The sequence below is a fragment of the Chiloscyllium punctatum genome, chromosome 11 (assembly GCF_047496795.1).
Source record: "Chiloscyllium punctatum isolate Juve2018m chromosome 11, sChiPun1.3, whole genome shotgun sequence".
Taxonomy (NCBI): domain Eukaryota; kingdom Metazoa; phylum Chordata; class Chondrichthyes; order Orectolobiformes; family Hemiscylliidae; genus Chiloscyllium; species Chiloscyllium punctatum.
Window position 1 is genome coordinate 51,148,115 of NC_092749.1, and position 27,725 is coordinate 51,175,839.

The following is a 27,725-nucleotide window of genomic DNA, read 5'->3' on the forward strand; positions in this document are numbered from 1 at the left end:
GCAGCACTATTTGAACAGGTGACACCCTTCCATCTAATATTATTCCTTTAACCATTATTGTCGATATGTTGTACTTTTTGTAATTTATGAATCTCGCTACATACAGTTTGACTGCCATATTTATGTATGATACAACAGTACACTTCAGAACTATTTCATATCTTTGAAGACTCTTAGATGCTATATAAATTTTTAAGTGTCCCTTTTCTTTCCTTCCCCTCCTCACTGGGAAAGGCACTCCATCTTTTACAAGGTGCCTACTGTCCTTATTGGTAACTACCTGACTCCCCAGCACAGAAATACCAGAGAAAAGTCTAATACAGAAAGAATGGAATGCTTTAGAATCACCCAGAAAGTGAATGAAATGCCAATCATTGGTCCAGTCTGTTTGTTCACATTAAGAAGTCAACTAATGATTTAGCAGCAGAGCAATGCTTGGGGCATTGGCTTCCAGAGGGTTTACATAGATTTGTAGTTCGATAGATAATTAATTATAGGAGGTGACGCAGAATTAGATAGAATTTCCAGTGCCAAAATTGTTGAAGGCACTGGCTACAACAAAGGCTCTGACAACATCTGGGTTACAGTGTTAATGTATCCTGTTCTAGAAGTGGCCAATCCCTTAACCACACTGCTTCAGTGTGGCTACAACTCTGACAATAAACGGACAATGTTGACAATTAACTAGATAATTCACAGAGTCATAGAGATCAATAGCACAGAAAAAGGCCAATCGAGTCTGTGTTAGTGATAAACAAACACCTAAATATTCTCACACCATTTTTCAGTACTTGGTCCTTAGCCTTGTATGCCTCAGCATCACAAGTGCATATCTGAGTATTTCTTCAATGTTATGAGTTTGACTCTACCACCCTTCCAGACAATGAGTTCTAGATTACCACCACCTTCTGAATGAAAAGTGTTTTGCTCACATCCCTTGAAACCTTCTGCCTTTAACTTAAATCTATGCCCCATGATCATGGATACCGCCACCAAGGGGAAAAGCTCATTCCTACCTGTTCTATCTATGTCCCTCATAATGTTAAGCAGTGTGTACAAGAAGATCAAATTCCACCCGAATAATTACTGCACCATCACTTTACTGTCGATCATCAGCAAAGTGATAGATGCAGTTGTTGGTAGAACTATCAAGCAGTACTTATTTAGCAAATCCCTGCTGCCTTTGGCTGACTGAGAAAAAGAGTATTTTGGGGACCAGGATTTCAAACTGAGAATAAGGCTCGTTGGTTAATAGATAATTTATGGACCAGACCAAACCACCTCAAAAATATATTAAGAAGATAGTCTAGACCCTAACTTTTTCTTATTTTAAAAGGTAAGTGTAAGGTGTTGCATTCCCAATGTAATTCAATAGGTCAAGCTATTACACTTGAACCAAAATATACTTTATTCATACACTATAGTTACAGTACAACAAAAGAAAAAAAAAGGAAAAGAATTAGCTTAGCTATAACTCTATTAGAAAACTTCAAAAAGTAATAGATTATTTTACTACTAAATAGTAACTGTTCCAATATAGCAACATGCCATAAACAGATCCTTGACAAAGGTAAAGTCAACAAAGTAGATTGGCTCATATGCAATTCTAGCATCCCAGGAGGAAAACATCAAGGGAACACTTTGTGAGAAAGAGTAGCAAGGAGAGATATACTGCAGTTTCCACTAAGACCCAGCAACAAAACTACTGAAACTAAAAATCCTGGTTCTGTGGGAACTTGCCCCACCCATTCATGCTGCTTCTATTGGTCCAATTTAAAAAAAACAAGGTCACACAAGTGTTTACTCTATTAGCTTTCAATGGACAGCTCAGCATCTCTGCCTTCAAACTTCTCTTCAAACAAAATAAATACACCTCTTAAAGCCATAGTTTATCACAGACAGCAGTGATTTGCAGGCTCTTATAGGCTTCAGACTTGGAAAACCAAATGAAGACATCAAGAAATACTGGAAAAGTATCACCAGCAAAGTAATTGCAAGATCCTCCAAATCTGGTGACTGGAAAGGTAGTCTAACAGCACCAATACCTCTGAACTCCAGTCCCCACCATAGACATGGTCCAAGTACAAATAAAAGAGTTGAAGTGAAGTGAGAGTAACTGTCATTGACTTCCAGACAATATTTGATCACGTATGGCATCAGAAAGCCCTAGGAAAATTGAAGTCCTCGGGAAGTTGGGAGGTAACACTCTATTGGATGGAGTCATATCCTGTACAAAGGAGGACTGTTTTAGTTTTTGGAAGTCAATCATTTTAGCCCGAAAACTACACTGTGAGTCTTCCTCAGGTGACTGCCCACCCGCCTTCAGCTGCTTCATCAATAACCTTCCTCCAACAAAAAGGGAGCATGCTCACTGATGACTGCACAATGTTCAGCATCACTGATGACTCCTCATGAAACAAGACCTGAAAAACGTTCAGACTTGGTCAGAGAAAGAGAAAATAACATTCAGGTCATACAAGCGCAAAATAACGACTATCTCCAAAAAGTGAGAATTTAACAGTTTCCACTTGGCATTAAGACATCACTAATTCCTTCACCTTCAACATCTTAGGGTTGCCACTGACTAGTAACTGAAACAGCTGTATAAATGCTGTGTCTGAAAAGATAGGTCAGAAGCTGAGAATTCTGAGATGAGTAACTGAGATGCCAAAGCCTGCCCACCATCTACAAAACATAAGTCAGGAATGTGATGAAATATTCTCTAAACTTGGCTGAGTGAAACTCAAACAATATTCAATAAGCTCAATTCGATCCAGGATAAAGCAGTCCACTTGATTCACAACATATCCATCTAATTTAAGTATTCATTCTCCCAAACCAATATACTATGATTGTAGAATATATTATCTATGAGATGCACTGCTGCAACTCACAAAGTTTCTTCAGCAGTACATAATGTGCAGCATCCACTATAGAGGACAATAGAAGCAGATGAATGGAAACACTACCATTTGTAAGTTCCTTCCATGCTGCACATGATTCTGACTTGGAACTAAATTCCTTCAGTCAAAATACTGGAACACGCTCCCTTTCATCACTTTCAGTGATACACCACATTGAATGCAGCAGTTGAAGAAGTTGGCTTACCACCACTTTCTTAAGGCAATCACAGATTAGTAATAAATATTTGCTTTGCCAATGACATGCAGATCACAAGAATGAAAAGCAAAGCCTTCTATCAGATAACTCTGTATCAGTGATTATTCTCCAGATGAGCTTCATTCAATTATAAAGACTTCTCCCTGCCTGCCCCCTATGTTACCTTCTCCCTCAAGCGTGCATCAAACCTCAGCTTAAATATTTCAATCAATGCATGTAGCAGCAAATGCCACATTCTCACCAGCCTCAGGGCAAACTGAAGTATTTTAATTTTTTTCATAACGTTTACTTTCTTTGTCATGACCTGGATTTACCTAGAGACTTTGACTAAAGTCTTTTTAATGTATATCCAAGTATTTTCTAAGCTTGTTATCAGAGAACCAGTTTTATAAAACTTGCATTCATAAAACATATGACAACCAATGAAGTTTTTTTTTGTAGTGCAGACAATATAAATCAACCACATAAAGCCAGGCCACTGAGTCCATTGATCATGTCAGTCTGTAAACTAAAAATTACCACATGTAATGTGTGTTTAGAAGCTTTTCAAATATGGGCTCAGATTTATATAAAAACAGTTCAGTATAATGGATAACACAATGGACAAATCTGCATAAAGTATTTGAAGTTGTTTTCAAATCAAGACGCAAAGAAAACAATTAGTTAAAAAGAAAGCAAATTCCAGGGATCATCAACATAACCAGGCTCCAAAGAACTGATATAAAAAATAAGTTGCATTAAAGAGGTAATATAAACAGTTAAGAGCAACATACCTCTTCTTTTGTTTTCCTTGAGATGACACGAAGCCAATCTCCAATCATACTCAAAACTGCAGCAAAGTAAGCAAGTCCCACTAATATCCAGAACCATACAGCAGGTTTGTACCAGTCTAAATATTCTTTATCAGGACTCTCTCCTAAACATCATTAAGAAAATAGTAAGTCAGTCAATTTCAGATGAACTATAGCCTGTGGTTTTTGTTTTGAAGGTGATAGTACAGATGTAACACATTTTTTAAGATCAAAGCTACAAACTTTAGCTTGAAGCAGTTGCCATAGCATCTAGTTCCTAAAGGATCTCTCATTAAGGTTAATGCAACAAAAATGCAACTGGCACTTCATGTGCTGTTAAACTTAGAGGAGTGACCTGTGGTGACTTGAAAAGGCTTACAAAACTGAGCTGTTAAGAAACCTGACCAAAATGAGATTGGCAAGTGTAAACTCGGTGCCTTAGGTGCATTGTTCACATAATATTAGAATTAAATTAATAGTCTGTTTTGGAAAGATCATAAAGATTACAAAACTACAGATGTTTCTGACCTTATTCTGAGTTTTACTGTGAAATAATTGACTTTGAGTTTGAAACAAAAAGAGCCATTCGAATTTTAATCGGAAGGTTCGAAGAAAATAGGATGCAGTTTTATATCTTATTTTTAATATAGGAAATGATCTAAAGCGCATTGAATAGCCTAAGGCAAATAAAGGTACAACTGGTGAGCAGTGCCAGATGAGTTAAGGAAAGTGACTGTACAATCTTTAAAAAGTAAGACCAAAATAGCTCATGACTCTATCATGTCTCTGAAGAGAACAGGGTGCACAAAGGAACACAAAATCAAACAATACAGGAAGGCAAACTCGGATCTTGTAGAGATAAGCTAGGACAAGATCTTGGAGAGGTCTGAAGATGGCAAAGGATTAGATGGATGAGCTTCCTTAAAGTACAAAAATAGGTTCAGTTTATTTTCACACTATCTTGTCAAATAATTTCTAATAAAAATATCCTTCATCTCTAGGAAGTAATTCTCGCATATTTCACACTGTCAATCACCCCAGAATTGAACAGAATTAACAACAGAGCAATGAAAAATCCCAAAAATATAGTTTAACTATACAGTGCCTTGTCATCCAAGGTAGCCTGTATCAATGTCAGAATCTTAAATGTTCACAGAAAAACAGATCTTTTGGCTGACCTATATTCTGTTGTTTAATGACAATTTAAATTCATGGACTTTATTGCTTATCTAACTGAATTATTCCTATCTATTTGATATGTTATACAAAGTCACTCCGCTACTATTTCAGCTCTTAAAAACAGACCAAACTTCTCACTTTTCATTTCCAAAGTAACTTCCCCAACCCTGGAAACTTTCTGGTGAATCTAAACTAAATCTTTTTATATACTACAAAGGGGTGTCTAAAACCTACACAGTCCCCCACCTGCTGAATCAACTTCTTGGACAGGTTGAACATTACCCCGTTGGTTTTGTATCTTTGGCCGCTACATGCTAACATAAACAAGAACCTGGCGCATCTTTCTCTATTCATACAATCTTGTTTAATGGCTCTGTACCTTCACAACTAAATGCTCTGCACATTGACCCAGTTTAAAATTTTGTGATTTGAAGTGTACCATATTTCCTTGCTCTGTTGTAACTTCTAAAATTTATCACTTGAGAGTTCACTACACTGAAATGTATCTTTCCTTTGTCCATCTGTCCTGCTAGCACATCTTTATTCTTTACTGTCTTTTGCAATGTCAACATAATTCACAGTGCTTCCAATTTGGTATTATTAACAAATGTTGTTCCCTCAAATATAAGTAAATACATTTGTGCACATTGTCACAAAGATATCATATGTATGAATATCTTGGAAGACTGGGCTGGGGGAGTCCATAGGTTTAAGGTGAGAGGGGAAAGATTTACAATGGACCTAAAGGGCAACTTTTTCATGCAGAGAGTGGTGTGTGTATAGAATGAACTGCCAGAGGAAGTGGTTGTAGCTGATACCATTACGACATTTAAAAGACATCTGGGTGGGTGTATGAATAGCAAGGGTTTAGAAGGATAAGGGCCAAAAGCTGACAAATGGGACTAGATTAATTTAAGATATCTCATCGTCATCCATCAAGAAAAAAATATCAGCCAAAGGTTTTCTTTTCAGAAAGCCAAACTGTGCGGAGAAAATTATTTTATTTTTGTATTTCTGTTTTCCTTAATTGTTTAAATGCATGTGTGTTTTGGGAATATTTAGAAGGATAGGAATGATATCTCATTGGACCAAAGGGTCTGTTTCTGTGCTGTACATCTCTATGATCTAAGGCTTAGGTTTTGAAGGACTGTGGAAAAATGGATTTACATAGAAAATAGCTGCAGGGATCGGCCAGTTGGCCCTTCAAACCATTCAATATGATCATGGCTGATCATGAAATTTCAGCGTCCCATTCCCGTTTTCTCTCTATACCCCTCAATCTCTCTAGCTGCAAGGGTCATGTCCAGTTCCCTCTTGAATATATCTAACAAATTGGCCCCAACAGCTTTGTGGTAGGGAATTCCACTGGTTTACAACTCTGAGTGAAGGAATTCTTCCTAATCAGTCCTGAATGGTCTATTGCTTATTCTTAGACTGCGAGTCCTAGTTCTGGACCTCCCCAACATCCGGAACATTCTTCCCACATCTAACCTGTCCAGTCCCATTATTTGTTTCATCACTTTAAGTTTTGTGTAAATAAGTTGAGCTGGTTCTTTAAAATAGGTTGTTAAGAACTGATTAAAAGCAAAATAATGCAAATGCAGGAAATCTTAAGCAAACACAGAAAGTGCTTAAGAAATTCTTCAGCTGGCAGCATCTGTGGAGAGGGAATCACTATTAATGTTTCAACAGATGCTACTGAGTTTCTCCAGCATTCACTATGTTTGCTGCTGAGACCTCTTCTTTTAAAAAAAAACAAGGCTTCCTTTGGAGTCACATCACTGATACAGATGCCTGGTTGAGTTGCTAGAACAGTGACTGAAGGATTGATTCTGTTTATCAGCTGAAGAACAAAAAGCCTGTAATAAAAAGCTGCCCAGCTGATTTCTCCCATTTCTGAAAATAAAACCCTCTTGTTGAGTTCAGGGTAAAGGGTGGCGCTGGAAAAGGACAGCAGATCAGGCAGTGAGATCTGCAGTCCTCACTTTCTCCAAGTTCAGAGTAAAACTTGTTCTCCTGAAGGAGTGATTAGAGGGACTAATGTTTCCTGAGCAAGATGTGGCTGAAAGATTCCAAAGATAATCATACATGATTAGTGCCTCAACTACATGTGACAGAACATTCGAGTAACAGGCTTCATAACATTCTGTGCTTTATCTTTTCATCCTCAAGAAAAAAATATCAGCCAAAGGTTTTCTTTTCAGAAAGCCAAACTGTGCAGAGAAAATTATTTTATTTTTGTATTTCTGTTTTCCTTAATTGTTTAAATGCATGTGTGTTTTGGGAATATTTAGAAGGATAGGAATTCATACTTCTATATTAGTGACTGCGCCTGTTAACCACTTATTGTATCTTCATTGAATGAGTATTGTTTTGATAATAAGTCAATAACTGAGTTTATTAAGAAATTTTGTTGATAGATCTTTTAGTTTAATTTAGATTTTTAAAATTTAAAACCAATAAGGTACTTAATTAGTCATTTTGTTAACTGGGGTAAGTATTTTTTATTTTATTTGTGAGCTATAGGGCAGTTGGACTAGAGGAAAAGTGTACTCTTCCAGCCTCAGGCACAAAAATATATTGACCAAGATTTGTCCCAGCACAGGTATCACATCTTTTCAGTGAGAGAAACTTTCATGTGTCATTACTCTTTGTTCCTTTCTTTCATTTATGAAGTTACATTTCCTTATTATGATATTGAAACACTGCAGCCAAAAAGCTATAGTTTCTAAAATGTGGTGAAATGGAACTTCCGTCCATTAGTATCCCCTTGGTGTGGTTTGGTAAAGAACACATTCCTGGTTCCAAACAGCTGGGGGGTGGCCAGGAACCTGCTGAGGTGGGCAGTCTCTTGCCTGCAAACATGTCCCTCCTGATCTACCAAAGGAAAGAGATGTGGCCGACAGACACTTTACCTGGCTACCCAAAGGCCTTTCTCATCCTGAAGAAAATTAGTAGAAAGTTTCTTCAACTCTTAAAAGAGCTGTACAGCTCATAAATAAAGTCCTCAATACTTTGATTGATCACTTTAGTGACAGCTACTTCAACAGAGCATTTTAATTTTCCACTCAATTTGCACTCTGACCTCTCTGTGCTCAGCTTCTTTGAGTTCAACAATTTCAGATGTTAACCACTGCCTGCATTTGTTTCCTATTTGTTTTACATGTTTTTGAGTTTATTTTTACTTTTGAATTGCAGCTGTTCGTGATTCTATCATTTACAACCCCTCTGGACACATCTATTGTTTCTTTACTTGTCCCAACACCACTCTCTTTTGCCTTGTACCATCAACTCTTTACTCATTTCATTTCTTCTGCCTTTTCTTATTTGGCCCCATTCCCTTTTGCTGCCTTTGTACATCCTTAAAATCTGTTACATCTTTAACTTATCACTTGTAGTTCGCATGAAAGGTTATCGGCCTGAAATGTTAACTCTGTTTTTCTCTTCGCAGATGCTATGATACTGGCTGACTATCTCCAGCATTTTCTGTTCAACAGAACTCAAGTCAACATTCAGTAGGATTCCTTTCAAGGTTTACAAGGAAGTAATGGCCAGAAATCCAGACAATGCTCAATAACTTATCTAGAAAGGCAGCTTGATATAATGGATATGTAGGTAGGACCCTTTTCCTCCACAGCCCCAATCTGGAAATTATATCGCTTTTTGAAGCAGGATCCAGGCCAAACTAGACTATTATTTAAGTATTTACTTAATATTTGTGCTGCTTTTTTTACTCTTTACTACATTTTTATGTTCTTTAAATTTTAGAAGTTTAATTTTAAAATACTTTAGCCAATTTAACATTACATTTTATACATTTCCCGGACATACATTGCCAGCAACAGAGAATTACCATGAAATGTACAATTAATGTCTTAGATTTCCTCATTGACATTCTTTATGCTTCTCGTGACATATACTAAATTGGATCTTTTCGGTCTTTCAATTTTATAATTCGCTGGAAGATAGTTCTTTGATTTCAGGTGGCTTATTAACCTAAATTGTAAGTGTTTCCCTTACAACAATTTACAATTAATTTAATGTCATGCTTATTCTCTTTAAAAACAATTGTTAAAATTGTTGTTAAAATTGAGCTATTTCAATAACACAGTACAGGAGGTATTTCTTGCAGGATTTGCATTTGAATAAGCAGAGATTAAAAGCAAGCAACTTCAAATCAACACAAGTAAACTATTTTATCAACTTCAATGTGTTCTAGTGATAATTGGTGATAGGCACCAATGGCATAGGTAGGAAGAGAGATGGGGATTTAAGACAGAATTTCAGGGAGCTAGAGTGGAAGCTTTGGGCAAGGTCAAACAGAGTTGTTATCTCTGGCCTGTTCCCATGCCACGTGCTAGCAAGGTGAGGAATAGAGAGAGAGAGAGAGAGAGAGAGAGAGAGGAGTTGAACATGTGACTACAGGGATGGTGCAGGAGGGAGGGTTTTGGATTCCTGGATAATTGGGGTTCTGTGTGGGGTAGGTGGGACCTCTACAGACAGGATGGTCTTCACCTGAACCAGAGGGGTACTAATATCCTGAGGTGGGGAGGGTTTGCTAATACTCTCAGGGTGGCTTCAAACTAATTCAGCAGGGGAAAGGGAATCCAAACTGTAGTTCAAGTATAAAGGAGGTTGAGAGCAATGAGGTCCAAAATAGAGTTTCAAGATCACATGAGGGCACCGGCAAGCAAGAAATTAGTTTGAAGTGTGTCTATTTCAACGCCAGGAGGATCCAAAATAAGGTGGGTGAACTTGCAGCATGGGTTGGTATCTGGGATTTCAATGTTGTGGCCATTTCGGAGACATGGGTAGAGCAGTGAGAGGTTGTTGCAGGCTGTGGGATTTAGATGTTGCAGTAAGAACAGAAAAGATAGTAAAAGAGTGGAGGTGGAGGGGGCATTGTTAGTCAAGGACAGTATTTTGGTTGCAGAAAGGACATCTGAGGACTCGTCTACTGAGGTAGTATGGGCTTAGGTCAGAAACAGGAAAAGGAAGTTTCTATAGGCCTCCGAATCATTCCAGAGATGTAGAGGAAAGGATAGCAAGGATGATTCTGACAGGAGTGACAGCAACAGGGTAGTTGTTATGGGGGACTTTAACTTTCCAAATATTGACTGGGAATACTGAAGTTCAAGTGCTTTAGATGGGTCAGTTTTTGTCCAATGTGTGCAAGAGGGTTTCCTGACACCGTATTTAGACAGCCCAACAAGGGGTGAGGCCACATTAGATTTGGTACTGGGTAATGAACCAGGCCAGGTGTTAGATTTGGAGGTAGGTGAGCACTGTGGTGATAGTGACCACAATTCGGCTATGTTTACTTCAGTGCTGGAAAGGGATCGGTATATACCATAGGGCAAGAGTTATAGCTGGGAGAAAGGCAATTATGATGCAATTAGTCAAGATTTAGGATACATAGGATGGGGAAGGAAACTTCAGGGGATGGGCACAATTGAAATGTGCAGTTTATTCAAGGAACAGCTACTGTGTGTCCTTGCTAAGTATGTACCTGTCAGACAGGGTGGAAGTTGTCGAGCGAGGGAGCCGTGGTTCACTAAAGAAGTTGAATCTCTTGTCAAGAGGAAGAAGAAGGCTTACGTTAGGATGACATGTGCAGGTTCAGTTAGTGCACTTGAGATTTACAGTTCGCCAGGAAAGACCTAAAGAGAGAGCTTAGAAGAGCCAGGAGGGGACGTTAGAAGTCATTGGCAGATAGGATCAAGGAAAACCCTAAGGTTTTCTATAGGTATATTATGAATAAAAGATTGACTCTGGCAAGATTAAGGCCAATCAAGGACAGTAGCAGGATGTTGTATGTGGAGTCATAGGAAATGGGGAAGCGCTAAATGAATATTTTTCGTCAGTATTCACACTAGAAAAAGATGAGGTTAGCAAGGAGAACATTGAGATACAGGCTGCCAGACTGGATGGGACAGAGTTTCACAGCAGGAGGTGTTAGCAATTCTGTAAAGTGTAAACGTAAATAAGTCCCCTGGGCCGGATGGAATTTATCCTAGGATTCTCTGGGAAGTCAGGGAGGAGATTGTCAAGCCTTTGGCTTTGATCTTTATGTCATCATTGTCTGCAGGAATTGTGGCAGAAGACTGGAGGATAGCAAATTTTGTTCCCTTGTTCAAGGAGAGTCGAGACAACGCTGATCATTTTTGACCAATGAACCTTGATCAAACTGTGGGAGAAGTGTTGGAAAAGGTTATAAGGGATGGGATTTATAATCATCTAGAAAGGAATAAGTTGATTAGGAATAGTCAGCATGGTTTTGTGAAGGGTAGATCATGCCTCACCAATCTTATTGAGTTCTTTGAGAAGGTGACCAAACAGGTGGATGAGGGTAATGCAACTGATGTGGTGTATATGGATTTCAGTAAGGCGTTTGATAAGGTTCCCCATGGTAGGCTATTGCACAAAATATGGAGGTATGAGATTGAGGTGATTTAACAGTTTAGATCAGAAATTGGCAAGCTGAAAGAAGACAGAGGGTGGTGGTTGATGGGAAATGATCATCCTGGAGTTCAGTTACTAGTGGTGTAATGCAATGATCTGTTTTGGATCCACTGCTGTTTGTTATTTTTATAAATGGCCTGGGTAAGGACTTAGAGGATAGTAAATTTGCGGATGACACGAAGATCGGTAGAGTTGTGGACAGTGAAGAAGGATGTTGTAGGTTACATTTGGACATGGATAAGTTACAGAGCTGGGCTGAGAGGTGGCAAATGGTGTTTAATACTGAAAAGTGTGAGGTGATTCATTTTGGAAGGAGCAACAGGAAGGCAGTGTACAGAGCTAATGGTAACATTCTTGGAAGTGTGGATGAATGAAGGGATCTTGGTGTCCACGTACATAGGTCCCTGAAAGTTGCCACCTGTTTTTGTTGGAGAGAAGAAGGTTGAGAGGTGACTTAATTGAGACTTATAAGATAATCAGAGGGTATTTTCCTCGATGGTGGCTATCACAAGGGGACATAGCTTTAAATTGAGGGGTAATAGATATTGGACAGATGTCAGAGGTAGTTTATTTACTCAGCGAGTAGTAGGGGCATGGAATGCATTGCCTGCAACAATAGTAGACTTGACAACTTTAAGGGCATTAAATGGTCATTGGATAGTCATATGGACAAAAATGGAATAGTGCGGGTAAGATGGGCTTCAGATTGGTTTCACAGTTTGGTGCAATATCGAGGGTACTGCGCTATAATGTTCTATGTTCTATAATAATTCATATCAAATAAAATTTGCTTACAATAAAATAACACTTTTCCAATCCTTAGAGGTGCTTCACAGCCCAGTGAAATGTTTGAAAGATGTTTGGATAAGATATTTTCAAGTCATACATCGCAGTAGTCACTTTGTGCACAACAATGAGATAAACAACAGCTTAAGGGGTAAAAAGGTGTTTGTAACCAACAGCCCATCATAAACCTCCCAAATACAGATCTGACAAAGTTTAATTAATATACAATAACAGACATAGGCAAAGCTTACCTGCTACAAAATCCCCAAATCCAATCGTTGTCAAGGTGATCACAACAAAGTAGATAGACTCCAAAGCTGTCCAGCCTTCAATATGTTTAAAAATGATTGCAGGGATAGCCACAAACAACAGACATCCAAACAGTATGAATATTAAAGTGGAGATGACACGAATTTTGGTTTGACTGATTTTCCATTCCTGCAAAAGAGGGGAAATCATTTCTAAAACATGCAATTATCTTCTACCCCCTGAGCTTTTATCTCAAAATGTTATATCTCAGGTTTGTAGACCAACAAATTATTGCAAAATTGATCTGGTGTTCATGCTACTGAAGTACCAAGCGCAGACAGTTGTGCTACTGGGGTTTCAGATAAAATGCCTTAGTCACCCAAGATTTTTGGGATCACATTTTTTTGCAATCAGTCAGAGACTTTGCCTGAACTGACTCATGTTCAAGAAGGACATGGTAACTGAACTATTAATGATACGTCCAGCATAGCATTATGAATCCTGGGAGCTCTTTCTCTCACCTGGTGTTCCATTTCCCATGTCCAGAATTGTGGAAATGTAATTCAACAGCTCCCCTCTAAGATCAAGCAGGAGTCTTTCTGGAACATGTGCTCGTTTCGCTATGGCTAAGCAATAGCCATGATTGTTCAGCTAACTATTCATGCAAATCATGCTGGCTGAATACTGAAATCACTTTAATGATATACTTTGGCAGAATGGCAAAGGGCACAGGTGAGTTATGAACACCCCCTGCTCTTAAACACACTGTAATCAATTTCCAGCCCCATAAATCCAGTAACTGTATTATCAATGCTACTTTATTAAATTACCAAGGAGAGCAAGAGAGAGAGAGGCAGAGGGAGACAGGAACTGTAATGAAAATTCCACCATGGTATTGACTAGACATTGAAAAATACAAGACGCACAGAGGGGTTCTAAGTCCACAATGGCAAAGTTGGAAATCTTACTCATGCAATTTCACTATATAGCTCAGTTGAACTCTCCATTAGGATCTGATCATTGGCAAATTGTCTTGGTTTTGGTTCTAACATATTCTAAAACAAAATCACCAACTTTCACAGATATCTTAATTATTCAAGGCATCAATGTGTGAAGTAATACAAAGGTTAAAAAAACTCCCTCAATATGTCACTGAAGTGGCATTTGAGAATTTGTGCAATCACACAAGTGCAATCCTTCAACCTGGAGAACACAGAAAGAAAGGTGACCCAAACAATGTCTATTTTACCAAGGAGAGATCAGCTGAATATAACATTAAATGGCATAAAGATTAACAAAGTAATATCACAAATAGCTGTAAATGTATATGTTATAATTGTGACTATGGAAACATGGTTGCAGAGTGATCAAGGCTAAGAAATGAATATCCAAGGTAAATCAATAATTAGGAAAGACAAGTCCAAAGGAAAAAGATGGGTGGTATTGCTAGTGAAGGATAAAATCAGTACAATACTAAGAGAATAAGGGTTTATAAGATTTTGATGTCGAATCAGTCTGGCTGGTGGGATCAACAAGGGATGCATGTTGCCTGTAGTCTGCCAAACAGTAGTAAGGAAGGGCAAGGCATTAAACAAGAAAAACGCATACTCCAATAATTGTGGCTAACTTTAATCTAACTTTATAGCCTGGGGAAATGACATTAGCAATGATACTGTGATGGATAAATTCTTGGAGCGTGTCCAAGATTTATTTCAGATCGGTATATTTAGGATCCAACTGGTGAACAGGTTAGAAACGTAGAAAATAGGCCAATTCCTGTCCCTCAAGTCTGCTCCACCATTCAATATGATCAGAGCTGATCATCTTACTCAGTACCCTGTTCCTGCTTTCTCCCCATATCCCTTGAGTCCCTTCAGCTCTAATAATGATATCTAACTCCCTCTTAAGAACATCCAATGTTTTATCCTCAACTGCTTTCTATGGTAGAGAATTCCACAGGCTCACCACCCTTTGGATGAAGAAATTTCTCCTCATCTCAGTCCAAAAAATGCATACTCTTTATCCTTAGTCTGTAACCCCTGGTTACCAATTCCCCAGTCATCTGGAACATTGTCCCTGCATTTACTCTGTCTAGTCCTGTTAGAATTGTATAGGTTTCTTTGTGAATCCCCCCTCATTCTTCTGCATCCCAATGAATACCATCTTAGCTACTTGAGTTTCTCTTCATATTAGTTCTATCATCCCAGGAAACAGTCTGGTCAAATTTAGTTGCACTCTCTCCATTTCTAAAACAACCTTCCTCAAATACTTCAGGTATGGTCTCACTAAAGCCCTGTACAATTGTGGCAAGACATCCGTGCTCCTGTACTCAAATCCTCTCACTCTGGGTTATCCATGATCTGGCATTGTGCAATGAGAATATGTTAATTAATCATCTTGTTCGAGGTCCTTCACGGAAGATTGACCATAATATGATAGAATTCTTCTTTGTGATAGAAAGTGAAGTAGCCCAACCCAAAACCAGGATTTAGTAAAGTCATATTTAAGGAGGTTCATATGGAACATTGTAGCACATGGTATTGGGGGTAATACACTGGCATGAATTGAGAATTGATTAGTAGACGACAAAAAGAATGGAAATAAATGGGTCTTTTTTATAATGGAAGGTAGTGACAAATGACAGAGATTGGTGGTTGTATTCTAGCTATTCACAACGTACGTCACTAATCTGCATGAAAGAATCACAGTAGTGTTTACAAGTTTGCTGACAACACAAAATTAGGTAGAATTGTGATTGATGTGAAGAATGTAAAGTGACCTCAAGGTGATTTAAACAAGCCTAGTGGGCAAATACAAGGTACAGTATAATGTAAATAAATTATTTGCAATTTAATTGCTGGTGTAATTGAAAGTATTTGTGAAGTATCGTATACTTAGTTAAAGTTTCAGTACTCTCTGGAGTGGGGAGGCGGTGGTGGGGGCATGGTTTGGAGCTCTGGCTGAATCTACAGAACTTATTGTGCAATTTACTGCAATGTACTAACATAACTCTACCTCTGGTAGAGTTTCCTGTGGGAATTAAATACGACTGGGAGAATGACCAGAGGCAACGTGGGGTGGGAAAAGCTGCAGGAAGAGGGAAGATGAGGAGAGTGGGAGACCATTCAGCAAGATTGTAATGACAGAAGGTCTTCAATATACACTTTGTCATGGTACAGGGACCCATGGGCTGCCTATATATGTTCATTATCTGATCTCCTTGAACACAAAGGGGTTCCACTCCCTCAATGTATAGTAAACATGTGGCCACTGTCAGTGCAACAATATAGAAGAAATTGTTCTTCCTGTGTACCACACCTACTGATATTTTTGGAGATATTTCAGGACAAGACAGTATGGTTGTTTCAGTGGTGTTTTTTCCTGTCCAGGAGCAGTGGGAGATGGAGCGGAGGTGGCATTGGAGACCAGGAGGTTGCTGGTAAGTACTTAGTATAAATACTTACCTTTGAAGCCCAAGGCCTTTTCCTGTCCAGGGAGACAGAGCAGAGGTGATGTTGGAGACCAGGGGCTGCCAGGAAGGTAAGACCATAAGACCATAAGACCTAGGAGTGGAAGTAAGGCCATTCGGTCCCTCGAGTCCATTCCACCATTTAATCATGGCTGATGGGCATTTCAATGCCACTTACCCGCATTCTCCCCATATCCCTCAATTCCTTGCAAGATTAAGAATTTATCAATCACTGCCTTGAAGACATTTAACTTTCCGGCCTCCACTGCATTCCATGGCAATGAATTCCACAGACCCACCACTCTGGGCTGAAGAAATGTCTCCTCATTTCCATTCTAAATTGACCCCCTCTAATTCTAAGGCTATGCCCATGGGTCCTAATATCCCCCGCCTGATGAAAACAACTTCCCAGCGTCCGCCCTTTCTAAACCATGCATTATCTTGTAAGTTTCTATTAGATCGCCCCTTAATCTTCTAAACTTTAATGAATATAATTCCAAGATGCTCAGCCGTTCATCGTATGTTAGGCCTACCATTCCAGGATTATCTGTGTGAATCTCCGCTGGACACACTCCAGTGCCAATATGTCCTTCCTGAGGTGTGGGGCCCAAATCTGGACACAATATTCTAAATGGGGCCTAACCAGAGCTTTATAAAGTCTCAGTAGCACATCGCTGCTTTTATATTCCAACCCTCTTGAGATAACTGACAATGTTGCATTTGCTTTCTTAACCACGGGCTCAACCTGAAAGTTCACCTTTAAAGAATCCCGGACTAGCATTCCCAGATCCCTTTGTACTTTGGCTTTATGAATTTTCTCACCATTTAGGAAATAGTCCATGCCTGTGTTCTTTTTTCCAAATGAAAGACCTCGCATTTGCTCACTTTGAATTTCATCAGCCATTTCTTGGACCACTCTCCTAAATTGTCTAAATCTTTCTGCAGCCTCCCCAGCTCCTCAGAGGTCTGTCCGCCTAACTTCGTATCATCGGCAAACTTCACCAGAATGCTCTCAGTCCCTTCATCCAGATCATTAATATGTAAAGTGAACAGCTGTGGCCCCAACACTAAACCCTGAGTGACACCACTTGTCATCTGCTGCAATCCTGAAAAAGAACCTTTTATCCCAACTCTCTGCCTTCTGTCAGACAGCCAATCCTCAATCCATGCCTGTAGCTCACCTCAAACACCATGGGCCCTCACCTTACTCAGCAGCCTCCCGTGAGGCACCTTATCAAAGGCCTTTTGGAAGTCTAGATAGATAACATCCACTGGGTTTCCCTGGTCTAATCTACTTGTTACACCTCAAAGAATTCTAACAGGGTTGTCAGGCACGACTTCCCCTTACTAAATCCATGCTGACTTGTTCGAACCCTGCACTTCCAAGAATTTAGAAATCTCATCCTTAATGATGGATTCTAGAATTTTACCTACAGCCGAGGTTAGGCTCATCAGCCTATAATTTTCCATCTTTTGTCTTGATCCTTTCTTGAACAAGGGGGGTTACAACAGTGATTTTCTAATCATCTGGGACTTTCCCTGACTGCAGTGACTTTTGAAAGATCACAGCCAAAGCCTCCGCTATTTCTTCAGCCACCTCCCTCAGAACTCTAGGATGTAGCCCATCGGGGCCAGGAGATTTATCACTTTTTTAGACCTTTTAGCTTTTCTAGCACTTTCTCTTTTATAATGGTTACCATACTGACCTCTGTCCCTTGACTCTCCTTAATTGTTGGGGTATTTCTCATGTCTTCCACTGTGAAGACTGATACAAAGTCTTTATTAAGTTCCCCAGCTATTTCCTTATCTCCCATCACGAGCCTTCCTGCATCAGTTTGGAGCAGCCCAATTTCTACTTTTGCCTCTCAGTTATTTTTTAACTATTGAAAGAAACTTTTACTATAATTTCTAATATTAATGGCTAGCTTACCTTCATATTTGATCCCCTCCTTATTTCTCTCTTTATTATCATCTGTTTGTTTTTCTAGTCTTCCCAATCTTCTAATTTCCCAGTGTTCTTGGCCACTTTATAGGCTCTCTCTTTTTATTTGATACATTTCCTGACTTCCTTTGTCAGCCATGGCTGTGTAATCCTCCCCAGATAATCTATTTTTTCTTTGGGATGAACTTCTGTACTGTGTCATCAATTATACCCAGAAACTCCTGCCATTGTTGCTCTACTGTCTTCCCCACGAGGCTCTGCTTCCAGTCGATTTTTGTCAGTTCTTCTCTCATGCCTGTAAATACCTTTATTTAATTGTAACACCATTACATCTGATTTTGCCTTCGCTCTTTCAAACTGCAGACTGAACTCTACCATAATATGATCGCTGTCTCCTAAGTGTTCCTTACTTTAAAATCTTTTATAAAGTCTAGCTCATTACATAGCACTAGGTCCAGAATAGCCTGGTTCCTTGTGGGATCCATCACAAGCTATTCCAAAAAGCCATCCTGTAAATATTCCATGATTTCCCTTTCTTTGAATCCATCGGTAACATTCTTCACCCAGTCCACCTGCATATTGCAGTCCCCCATGATCACCGTGGCCTTGCCTTTCTGACATGCCCTATCTATTTCCTAGTACATCTTGTGCCCCTGGTCCTGACCACTGCTGGAAGTGGTCCCAGCATTTTTTTTTGCCTTTGTGTTCCTCAACTCCATCCACACAGACTCCACATCATCTGACCCTATTCGTTCAGTGCCAGAGATTTAATTTCATTCTTAACTAACGAGGCAACCCTGCCCCCTCTGCCCACTTCCCTGTCTTTTCAATAAGTTGTAAATCCTTGGATGTTTAATTGCCAGTCCTGAATCCCTGCAACCATGTCTCTGTGATGCCTACCACATCATAATCATTCACGATGATTTGTGCTGTTAACTCATCTACTTTGTTGTGAAAACTACGAGCATTCAGGTAAAGCACCTTAATGTTAATTTTCTTATCCTCATGATTTCCATCATCTCTAGCAATTTGTCCTAAATTATCCTTCCCTTTTGCTTTATTCCTAGTCTGCCTCGAACTTAAACCCTGCACACATGCTAACCTGCTGCTTATGTTTCTACTTTACTCCATACTCCCTTTCCCTTCCCCCCGACTCACAAGTTTAAAATCCTAGTCACCACCCTGGTTCCAGATTGGTTCAGGTGGAGACCATCCTATCGGTATAGATCTCTCCGGTTCCAAAACTGATGCCAATGTCCCATGAAATGGAATCCCTCTTTCCCACACCAATCTCTTTGTCACATGTTTTCTTTGCTATTTTTCTTATCCCTATGCCAATTAGCATGTGGCTCAGGCAGTAATCCAGAGATTATGACCCTTGAGGGCCTGTTCTTCAATTTCCTTCCTAGTGCTTGATATTCCCCAAATAGGTCCTCCTTCCTAGCCTTGCCTACACTGTTAGTGCCAACGTGGAGCACAATAACTGGATCTTCCCCCTTCTGCTCCAATATCCTCTCAAGTCAGTCAGAGATGTCCTGCACCCTGGTACCGGGCAGGCAATACATCATGTGGGACTCCCAATCCAGCTCACAAAGGATACTATCTGTCCCCCGAATTATAGAATCCCCTATAACAGCTACTTGTCTTTTTGCTCCCCCCTCTTGAATGGCCTTCTGCACCATGGTACCGTGATCAGCTGGCTCATCCTGTCCACAGCCCTTTTCCTCATCCACACTGGGAAAAATAATCTCATACCTGTTGGACAAGTCGAGGGCTGAGGCTCCTCCACTCGTGAACTCAGAATCCCCAGTCACCCCTGTTGTCCCTGATCACTAACTGAATTTGAATTACTTAATCTACTGGGTGTGACTGCCTCCTGAAACAAAGGTAACTCTCCCCCTTCCGGATGTGCCGCAGTGTTTGAAGCTCAGATTCCAGATCATCAATTCTGATCCGGAGTTCTTCCAGCAACCAACACTTGCTGCAGATGTGCTCACTGACATACTCAATGGGATCAGCCAGCACCCACATCATACAGCTTCAGCACATCACCGACCAGCCATCTCTACTTATTTAATTAATTTATACAAATTTATGAGTTAAATAATTTCTAGTATTTCTCTGTCGTCTTATTCAATTAACCAACTAATAGTAAACTTTTAATCAATCACACGATACACAAGATATATCAATTGAAACGCCTTACCTTCGCAACACATGAGAGACCTTTTTTTTGGATTGGAGGAGGGTGAGTGGGAGACACTATATGTGTAGTCCCTGGATTCAGCCACTGCCAAAATATGTACCGGAAACTCCCGAGGTAAGTTTTTATATTTAAAAATTACCAGCCCATCAGGCCACTGTCACTCCTCCCACTCCAACTGCCACTGAGAAAATGAAGCCAAGGACTTAGAATAAGTATTTACCTTCAAAGCCCACGGCCTTTTTCCTGTCTGGGAGCAGCAGAAGACAGAGCAGCAGTGACATTAGAGACTAGGAGGTTGCCGGAAAGGTAAATACTTTGTATATATTTGAGCAGCGGCTAAACCCGAAATACTTTATGTGTAGTTACTACTTCCTGCACCACTCCCTCCAAACAGAAGAAAAGGACTCGGTAAGGTAAGGTAAGGCTTTTTTTCTTTCATATATTTAAGTGCATTGTTTGGTTTTAGCTAATTAATATAAAGCTGAGTCAGGGGACCTCAGACCCCTGTGGCATGTGCCTCTTGCCTGATGTGGGAGCTCAGGGACGTGGCTGACGTTCCTGACTCTTAGACTTGTAAGGAGTGTGTCCAGCTGCAGCTCGTGTTTGACCGCATGACGGCTCTGGAGCTGCAGATGGACTCACTGTGGAGCATCCACGACGCTGAGGAGGTTGTGGATAGCACGTTTAGTGAATTAGTCACACCGCAAACTAGAATTGCTGAGGGAGACAGTGAATGGGTGACCAAAAGTCAGGCAAAGTGTAGGAAGGCAGTGCAGGTGCTCCCTGCGGTCATCATCCCTCCAAAACAAGTATATCATCTTGGATACTGTTTGGGCTCACCAGGGGTGGGCAGCAGTTGCCAGGACCATGGCACCGTGGTGGGCACTGCTGTTCAGAAGGATGGGAAAAGACTCATAGGGCCGCAGTCATAGTGGATTCTATTGTAAGGGGATCAGACAGGCGGTTCTGTGGCCGAAAATGAGACTCCTGGATGGTATGTTGCCTCCCAGGTGCTTGGGTCAGGGATGTCACTAATTGGCTGCAGAGTGTTCTGAAAGGGGAGGGTGAACAGCCAGTCGTTGTGGTGCATATAGGCATCAATGATATAAGTAAAAAAATGAGATGAGGTCCTGAAAGCAGAATTCCGGGAACTAGGAGAGATGTTAAAGAGGAGGACCTCAATGGTAGTGATCTCAGGATTGCTACCAGTGCCACGTGCTAGCCACGGTAGAAATGAAAGAATAGGCAGGATGAACACGTGGCTTGAGGGGTGATGTAGGAGGGAGGGGTTTAGATTTGTGGGACATTGGGACCAGTTCTGGGGAAGGTGGGACTATTACAAATTGGATGGTCTACACCTGAACCAGACTGGAACTAATGTCCTTGGGGAAGTTTTTGCTAGTGCTGTTGGGGAAGTTTTTGCTAGTGCTGTTGGGGAGGTTTTAACCTAATGTGGCAGGGAGCTGGAAACCAGGAGAAGACTAGTAGACAGTGAGGTGGAAACTAGAGACTGTAAGGATCATGAAGTTAGCATTACCAAGGGGAAAAGTAGGCAGAGAGCAGATGAACACAAAGAACTGGTGCCTGAAGTGCATATACTTTAATGCAAGGAGTATATGGGTAAGGCAATGAACTTAGGGCTTGGATTGGTGCCTAGGTGTATTATGCTATTGCGATCACAGAGACTTGGTTGAAGGAAGGGCATGATTGGACACTAAATGTTCCAGGGTATAGATGCTTCAGACAGGGACGGAAGTAAAGGGTAGGGGGGGGGGGGGGGGGTGGTGGTTGGGAGGAGGAGGAGTTGCATTGCTGGTCATGGCTGTGCTAAAAGAGGACACTATGGAGAGCTTGAGCACTGAGACATTATGGGTACAGCTGAGAAATAAAAAGGGTGCAGTTACATTGTTGGGGTTGTACTACAGGTCTCCCCAACACTGAACGTGAGGTACAAAAACAAATAGGTAAAACATATTATGGAAAGATGTAGAGGTAATAGGGTGGTGGTGATGGGAGATATTAATTTTCCCAACATTGACTGGGATATACTTAGTATCAGAGGTCTAGATTGGGCAGATTTGTAAGGAGCATCCAGGAAAGTTTTCTAGAGCAGTATGACAGAAGTCTGAGGAGGGAAGTGACCATATTGGACCCGGTGCTGGGGAATGAGCCAGGCCAGGTGGTAGAAGTTGCAGTGGGGGATTCCTTTGGGAATAGTGACCACAATTCTGTAAGTTTTAGAATACTTGTAGAGAAAGCTGAGCAAAGAGTACTAAACTGGGCCAAGGCCAATTATATCAAAATTCGGCAGGAGCTGGGAAATGTGGCTTGGGAGCAGCCATTTGAAGGAAAGTCCACATTTGATATGTGGGATGCTTTCAAAGATAGGTTGAAGATAGTGCAGGATAGGTATGTCCCTTTGAAAACAAGGGATAGGAAAGGCAAGAATCGTGAACCGTGGATGACCGGAGAAATCATGCAACTGGCCAAGAGGAAAAGGGAAGGCGTACATAAGGTCCAGGCAGCTAAGAACAGAACGGGCCTTGGAGGAATATCGGGAGAGTAGGACCAATCTTAAACAAGGAATCAAGCCGGCTAAAAGGCATCATGAAATAACTTTAGCGAGCAGAATTAAGGAGAATTCCAAGGCCTTTTATTCATATACAAGAAGCAAGAGGACAATTGGAGAAATGGTTGGTCCACTTAAGGTTAAGGAAGGAAGGTTGTGTGTCGAACCTGAGAAAATGGGTGAGATTCTCAGTGAATACTTTGCATCAGTGTTCACTGAGGAGAGGGACATGGTGAATGTTGAGATTAGAAATAGAAGTTTGTTTACTCTGGATCACAATGACATAAGGAGGGAAGATGTGTTGGGTAGGCTAAATGATATGAGGGTGGACAAATCCCAGGACAGGATGTGATCTATGCCAAGTTGCTGAGGGAGGTGAGTGAGAAAATAGCTGGGGCCCTGACAGATATTTTCAAACATCCTTAAATACAGGTGAGATGTCGGAGGACTGGTGGGTTGCTAATGTTTCCCCCCTGTACAAGAAGGGTAGTAGGGATATTCAAACTATACTGCAAATGGAAGAGCCTTGGGAAAAGTTGATGAGCAGAGAGATCTGGGAGTTCAGGTCCATTGTACCCTGAGAATGGCTGCACAGGTGGATAGAGTGGTCAAGAAGGCATTTGTTACCCTTGCCCTCATTGGATGGGGTACTAAGTATGAGCTGGCAGGTCATGTTAAAATTGTACAAGACTTTGGTTTGGCCGCATTTAGAATACTGTGTCCAGTTCTGGTCGCCAAGTTACCAAAAGGATGTGGACACATTGGAGATGGTGCAGAGAAGTTTTACGAGGATGTTGCTTGGGACGGAAGGTTCTAGCTATGAAGAGAGGTTGAGTAGGTTAGGATTGTTTTCATTAGAAAAAAGGAGATTGGAGGGGGGGGGGGAACCTGACTGAGGTCTACAAAATTATGAAGGGTATAGACAAGGTGGATAGAGATAAGTTTTTTCCCAGGGTGAGGGATTCAATAACGAGAGGTCACACTTTCAAGGTGAGAGGTGAAACATTTAAGGGGGATACACGTGGCAAGTACTTCACACAGAGGGTGGTAGGTACATGGAAGGCATTGCCAGCAGAGGTAGGCACAGCAGATTCATTTAAGGTGCATCTGGACAGATGCATGAGTAGGTGGGGAGCAGAGGGATTCAGATCCTTAGGAATTGGGTGATAGGATGACAGTGGATTTGGATTTGTACAGGCTTGAAGGGCCGAAAGGCCTGTTCCTGGGTTGTACATTTTCTTTGTTCTTTGTTTAGTTATTCAGACATACAATTTCAAAACCATTAATGTGTCAGAAAAGACAATGTTACATCAGATGTTTTATAAAGAGCATGTGCGAAGAAAATTTCTGTTTTATTGTTAAAGAAAATCTGCAGCCTATATTTCAATGAGTGACCACCACAGTCAACAAGAAAAATATGTTCTCCCAAGCCAGGGTTTCATTCTGAGATTTGACTTGCCCAATAATACCATCAGCTGGGCCTTTCATAACAGCATTTGTGAAATTCATTTGTTTAACAAAAAATTGTCTATCTCAGATTTAAAATTAACAACTGATCCAGCATCCACTGCTGTTTATAGAAGAGAGTTCCAAACAGTTACCACTCTTTCTACATCGAAGTGTTTCCTAATATTTCTCCTGAACCTTCTGGCCCTAATTCTCAGGCTATGTCTACTAGTTCTAAAATCCCCAACCAGTGGAAACAGTTTCTCTTCATGTACTCTGTCTTTTCCTGATAATATCTTGAAGACTTCAATCAGATTATTCTTTAACCTTCTAACCATTTCCAATAAATGAGCATTCAACCTTTGGTCCTTGACATGCAATAGCCTAGCGGGTTTCAATGATGAGGTACTGAACTGGACCAGCTATACAGTTATTGATCAGCTATATAGATATTATGACAGCTCACAGGCTGGAAATTCTACAGCAAGTAATTCACCTTCTGACTCCCCAAACCCTACCACCATCTACAAAGCACAAGTTGGGTTTGGGATGGAGTACTCACCATTTGCCTGGATAAGTACAGCACCAATAACATTCAAAAAGCTCAACACTGTCTCAGATAAACCAATCCATTTGATTGTCCCTCCATCTAACACCGTCAATAGTCATTCCCTCCATTACTGAGACAAAATGGTGGGCAAATTTTTAAGCTAAAGACCACTTTACACACGCACAATCTCTAGGAATACAAAAGTAGCAGATACATGATAACACCACTACCTGCAAGTTCCCCTCCAAGCCATACTATTCTGCCCTTCTTTCACGATTGCTGGGTCAAAATCCTGAAGACTCACTCCTTCACAACAGTGCGCCTGTACCGATACTACATGGACTGTAGCAGTTTCAGAAAGCAGCACACTATCGCCTTCGCAAGTGCAATTACAGATGGGCATAGGCAACCAATGATGCCCACATCGCATGAATGAATAAAAGAAGAACACTGACATTTTTAACAACAGGAAGTTTTTCTTCAAAAATCTATAAAGTTCAATTTTAAATTCCTTGCCATTTGAAAGCCCTCTTTGACAGTTACTGAGAGTTCCAATAACATTGTTAAATTTCTATGCACAAACATGTCTACTTTAAATAACTCCTAAGGTCACTTGGCCTCTCCAAAGCATTTATTACCTCTTCCAACTGTATCGGACATCTCCTAAACGTGTCCCAATATTATAACCAAAAGTCCCTTAATTCTCCAATGAAATCTGCTAAATTCAGACTATATTCTGCAAAATCAAATGTACGCAGCTTATCTTTTGGACATCCCAATAGCAAACATCAGACCGAACAAGGGTGCTGCAGTTTAATACTGCAATACGTTTGTGGGTCATGGACATCCAAAGAGAGATTCAGCTCAGTACCCTGTTGTAAAAATGGTAGATGCCAGGCTCAAGGATGGGATCACCAGCTTTGAGCCTCTAACATAGTTTTTGTTGCAAAACAAAATCAGGCCTGAGGTGCTGTTGTAGCAGCCTGAGCTCTGCTGGAAGCTGTTTGTGCTGCAAGGATAGTTTTCCATAAGTGTGTTCATACAGGTTCCATGTTGGAGAGGATGGGCTCAATGGTGTCTGGAAAATTTTCTGTCAGGTTTGAAGTGAACTCCTTCATCCTCCTTTGTATTGTGCATCAGCTTTCTGGCTGATGTTCCAATGCATTAAGCATCTTGTTATGTGTGCTCATCAGCCTTCTTCTGAAACTTGATGAATCAAAATCTTCACCTTGCTCCTTTCCAGCAAAATTTATGTGTGATTTCACCTGCTGGCAAGCTGGCACCTCTGATAGCTTTTCCCATACCCCAGCATCTGCACACTTGTGCCCAATGTCTCACCATGTGCAGGTCCCTCCTCTATCCTATATAACACATATAGTGTGAATCTCTGAACTGGTAATATGGAGTATTAGATCTTGTGATAATGCCATTTCGTGGTGACTGTCTTCTTCCTCCTCCTCCTTTGATTAAGCAGGTGCCAGTTCTCAAGTATCTGAAATGCAAAAAGACAAGGATTGGGTAACAATGGGAGGACGATGAAGACCACACTACCAGCAGTTTGGGACTCAAAAGAGATTATGGGAAAAGAGAGAAATGGGAAGAAAATAGGAGGATGATGTAGGCAAATTTCCTCATCTTCAACCCCTCCAGTGCCACCTGCGACCATGTCCTCAGCAATGCCCCATTCTGAGCTTAAAAGAGGCTTAAAAGATGCAGGTTTGTTTGTCCACTTCCAAGTTTCTGTTGCTATAACCTGTCATACACTAGTTTCTCTTACATTTTTCAGTGTCAGTAAGTGACTTGTAAACTTTAGTTTGAGTGATACAGTTATTAAAAAGTAGTTGACAGTATGTTTGAGCTCTACGTTGTAGGTGTAAGGCTTGCAACTATGAGAGAGTGAGGTCAACATGTGTTGACTGTTGATAAATAAGTGACAAAGTTGTGGTGAATTGAGCAATGGATGAGTTTAATAGAATCCCTAAAGAGTGGAAACAGGCCATTCAGTCCATCGAGTCCACACTGATCCTCCAAAAAGCATCCCATCCAGATGCAATCCCCTCTACCCTATCCTTGTAACCCTGCATTTCCATGCTGATCCGCCTACCCTGCACATCTTTGGATTGTGGGAGGAAACTGGACCACCTGTAGGAAACCCATACTGACACGGGGAAAATGTTCAAACTCCACACAGATAACTGTCTGAGGCTGGAATTGAACCCAGATCCCTGATGCTGTGAAGCAGCAGTCCTAACCACTGAGCAACCATGCCATCAATTCATTGGGAACTTCATTGGTTATGCAATTTTAATGAACTCAGTCACCTTTATAACTGGTTTCTTATCTTTATACTCCTCCCTGCACTGCATCAATGTTCCTGAAACAACACACCAGATAACATTCTTTGCTGCCACTTTATTCCCACTGTCTCCTGAGCAATGTGTGCAAAGACCTCCTTTGTCTACATTGTCTGTGGATGCAGAGTGTCTCCCTTCTTTCTAATTTCTGCACAGAGACCTCTGGTGCATTATCACAAAATGTTAGTAGCCATTATTTCATATGCTCGACTGTTTCTCAAAAAGTTTCAGTTTTAAAAGAGTCCCATGAAATAGCGGGACCACAATGCTCTTTTTAATTGCAGTGAATTCTTGGATTCATTTCACTGGGGTTACAGAGAACTTGGCGATTTGTGCACACAAACACTACAACAGGTATGGAGTTCCAATTTCTGCCCCTCTGGGTCTGCAGCATGGCACAGAGATGGAGCAGCTGCTATGGAGATTGCAAGATATTTATGATGCCCTCCGCCAAGCTCAAGCCCACCTCTTCCATTCTGCCTGTCAGTGATAGGAGGAAGTCTGGGCCAGCCAACATTGTGGCATACATGCCCATCAGCATTCTCTGTATATTGCCCAATCAAGATCTATATCTGAGCCCTTTGCTGCAGAACTCATCTACA

General features: G+C 40.7%; 1 protein-coding gene across 1 annotated transcript in view; it reads right to left on the bottom strand.

Moving 5' to 3' along the window:
• LOC140482975 (potassium channel subfamily K member 2-like) overlaps nucleotides 1-27,725 on the bottom strand; it is a 191,965-nt gene that overhangs the window by 16,434 nt on the left and 147,806 nt on the right. The window contains exons 6-7 of the mRNA XM_072580782.1: nucleotides 12,590-12,776; nucleotides 3,894-4,036 (exon numbers count right to left, since the gene is read on the bottom strand). Coding sequence (XP_072436883.1) covers nucleotides 3,894-4,036; nucleotides 12,590-12,776 — 330 coding nt within the window. The remainder of the gene's footprint in view (nucleotides 1-3,893; nucleotides 4,037-12,589; nucleotides 12,777-27,725) is intronic.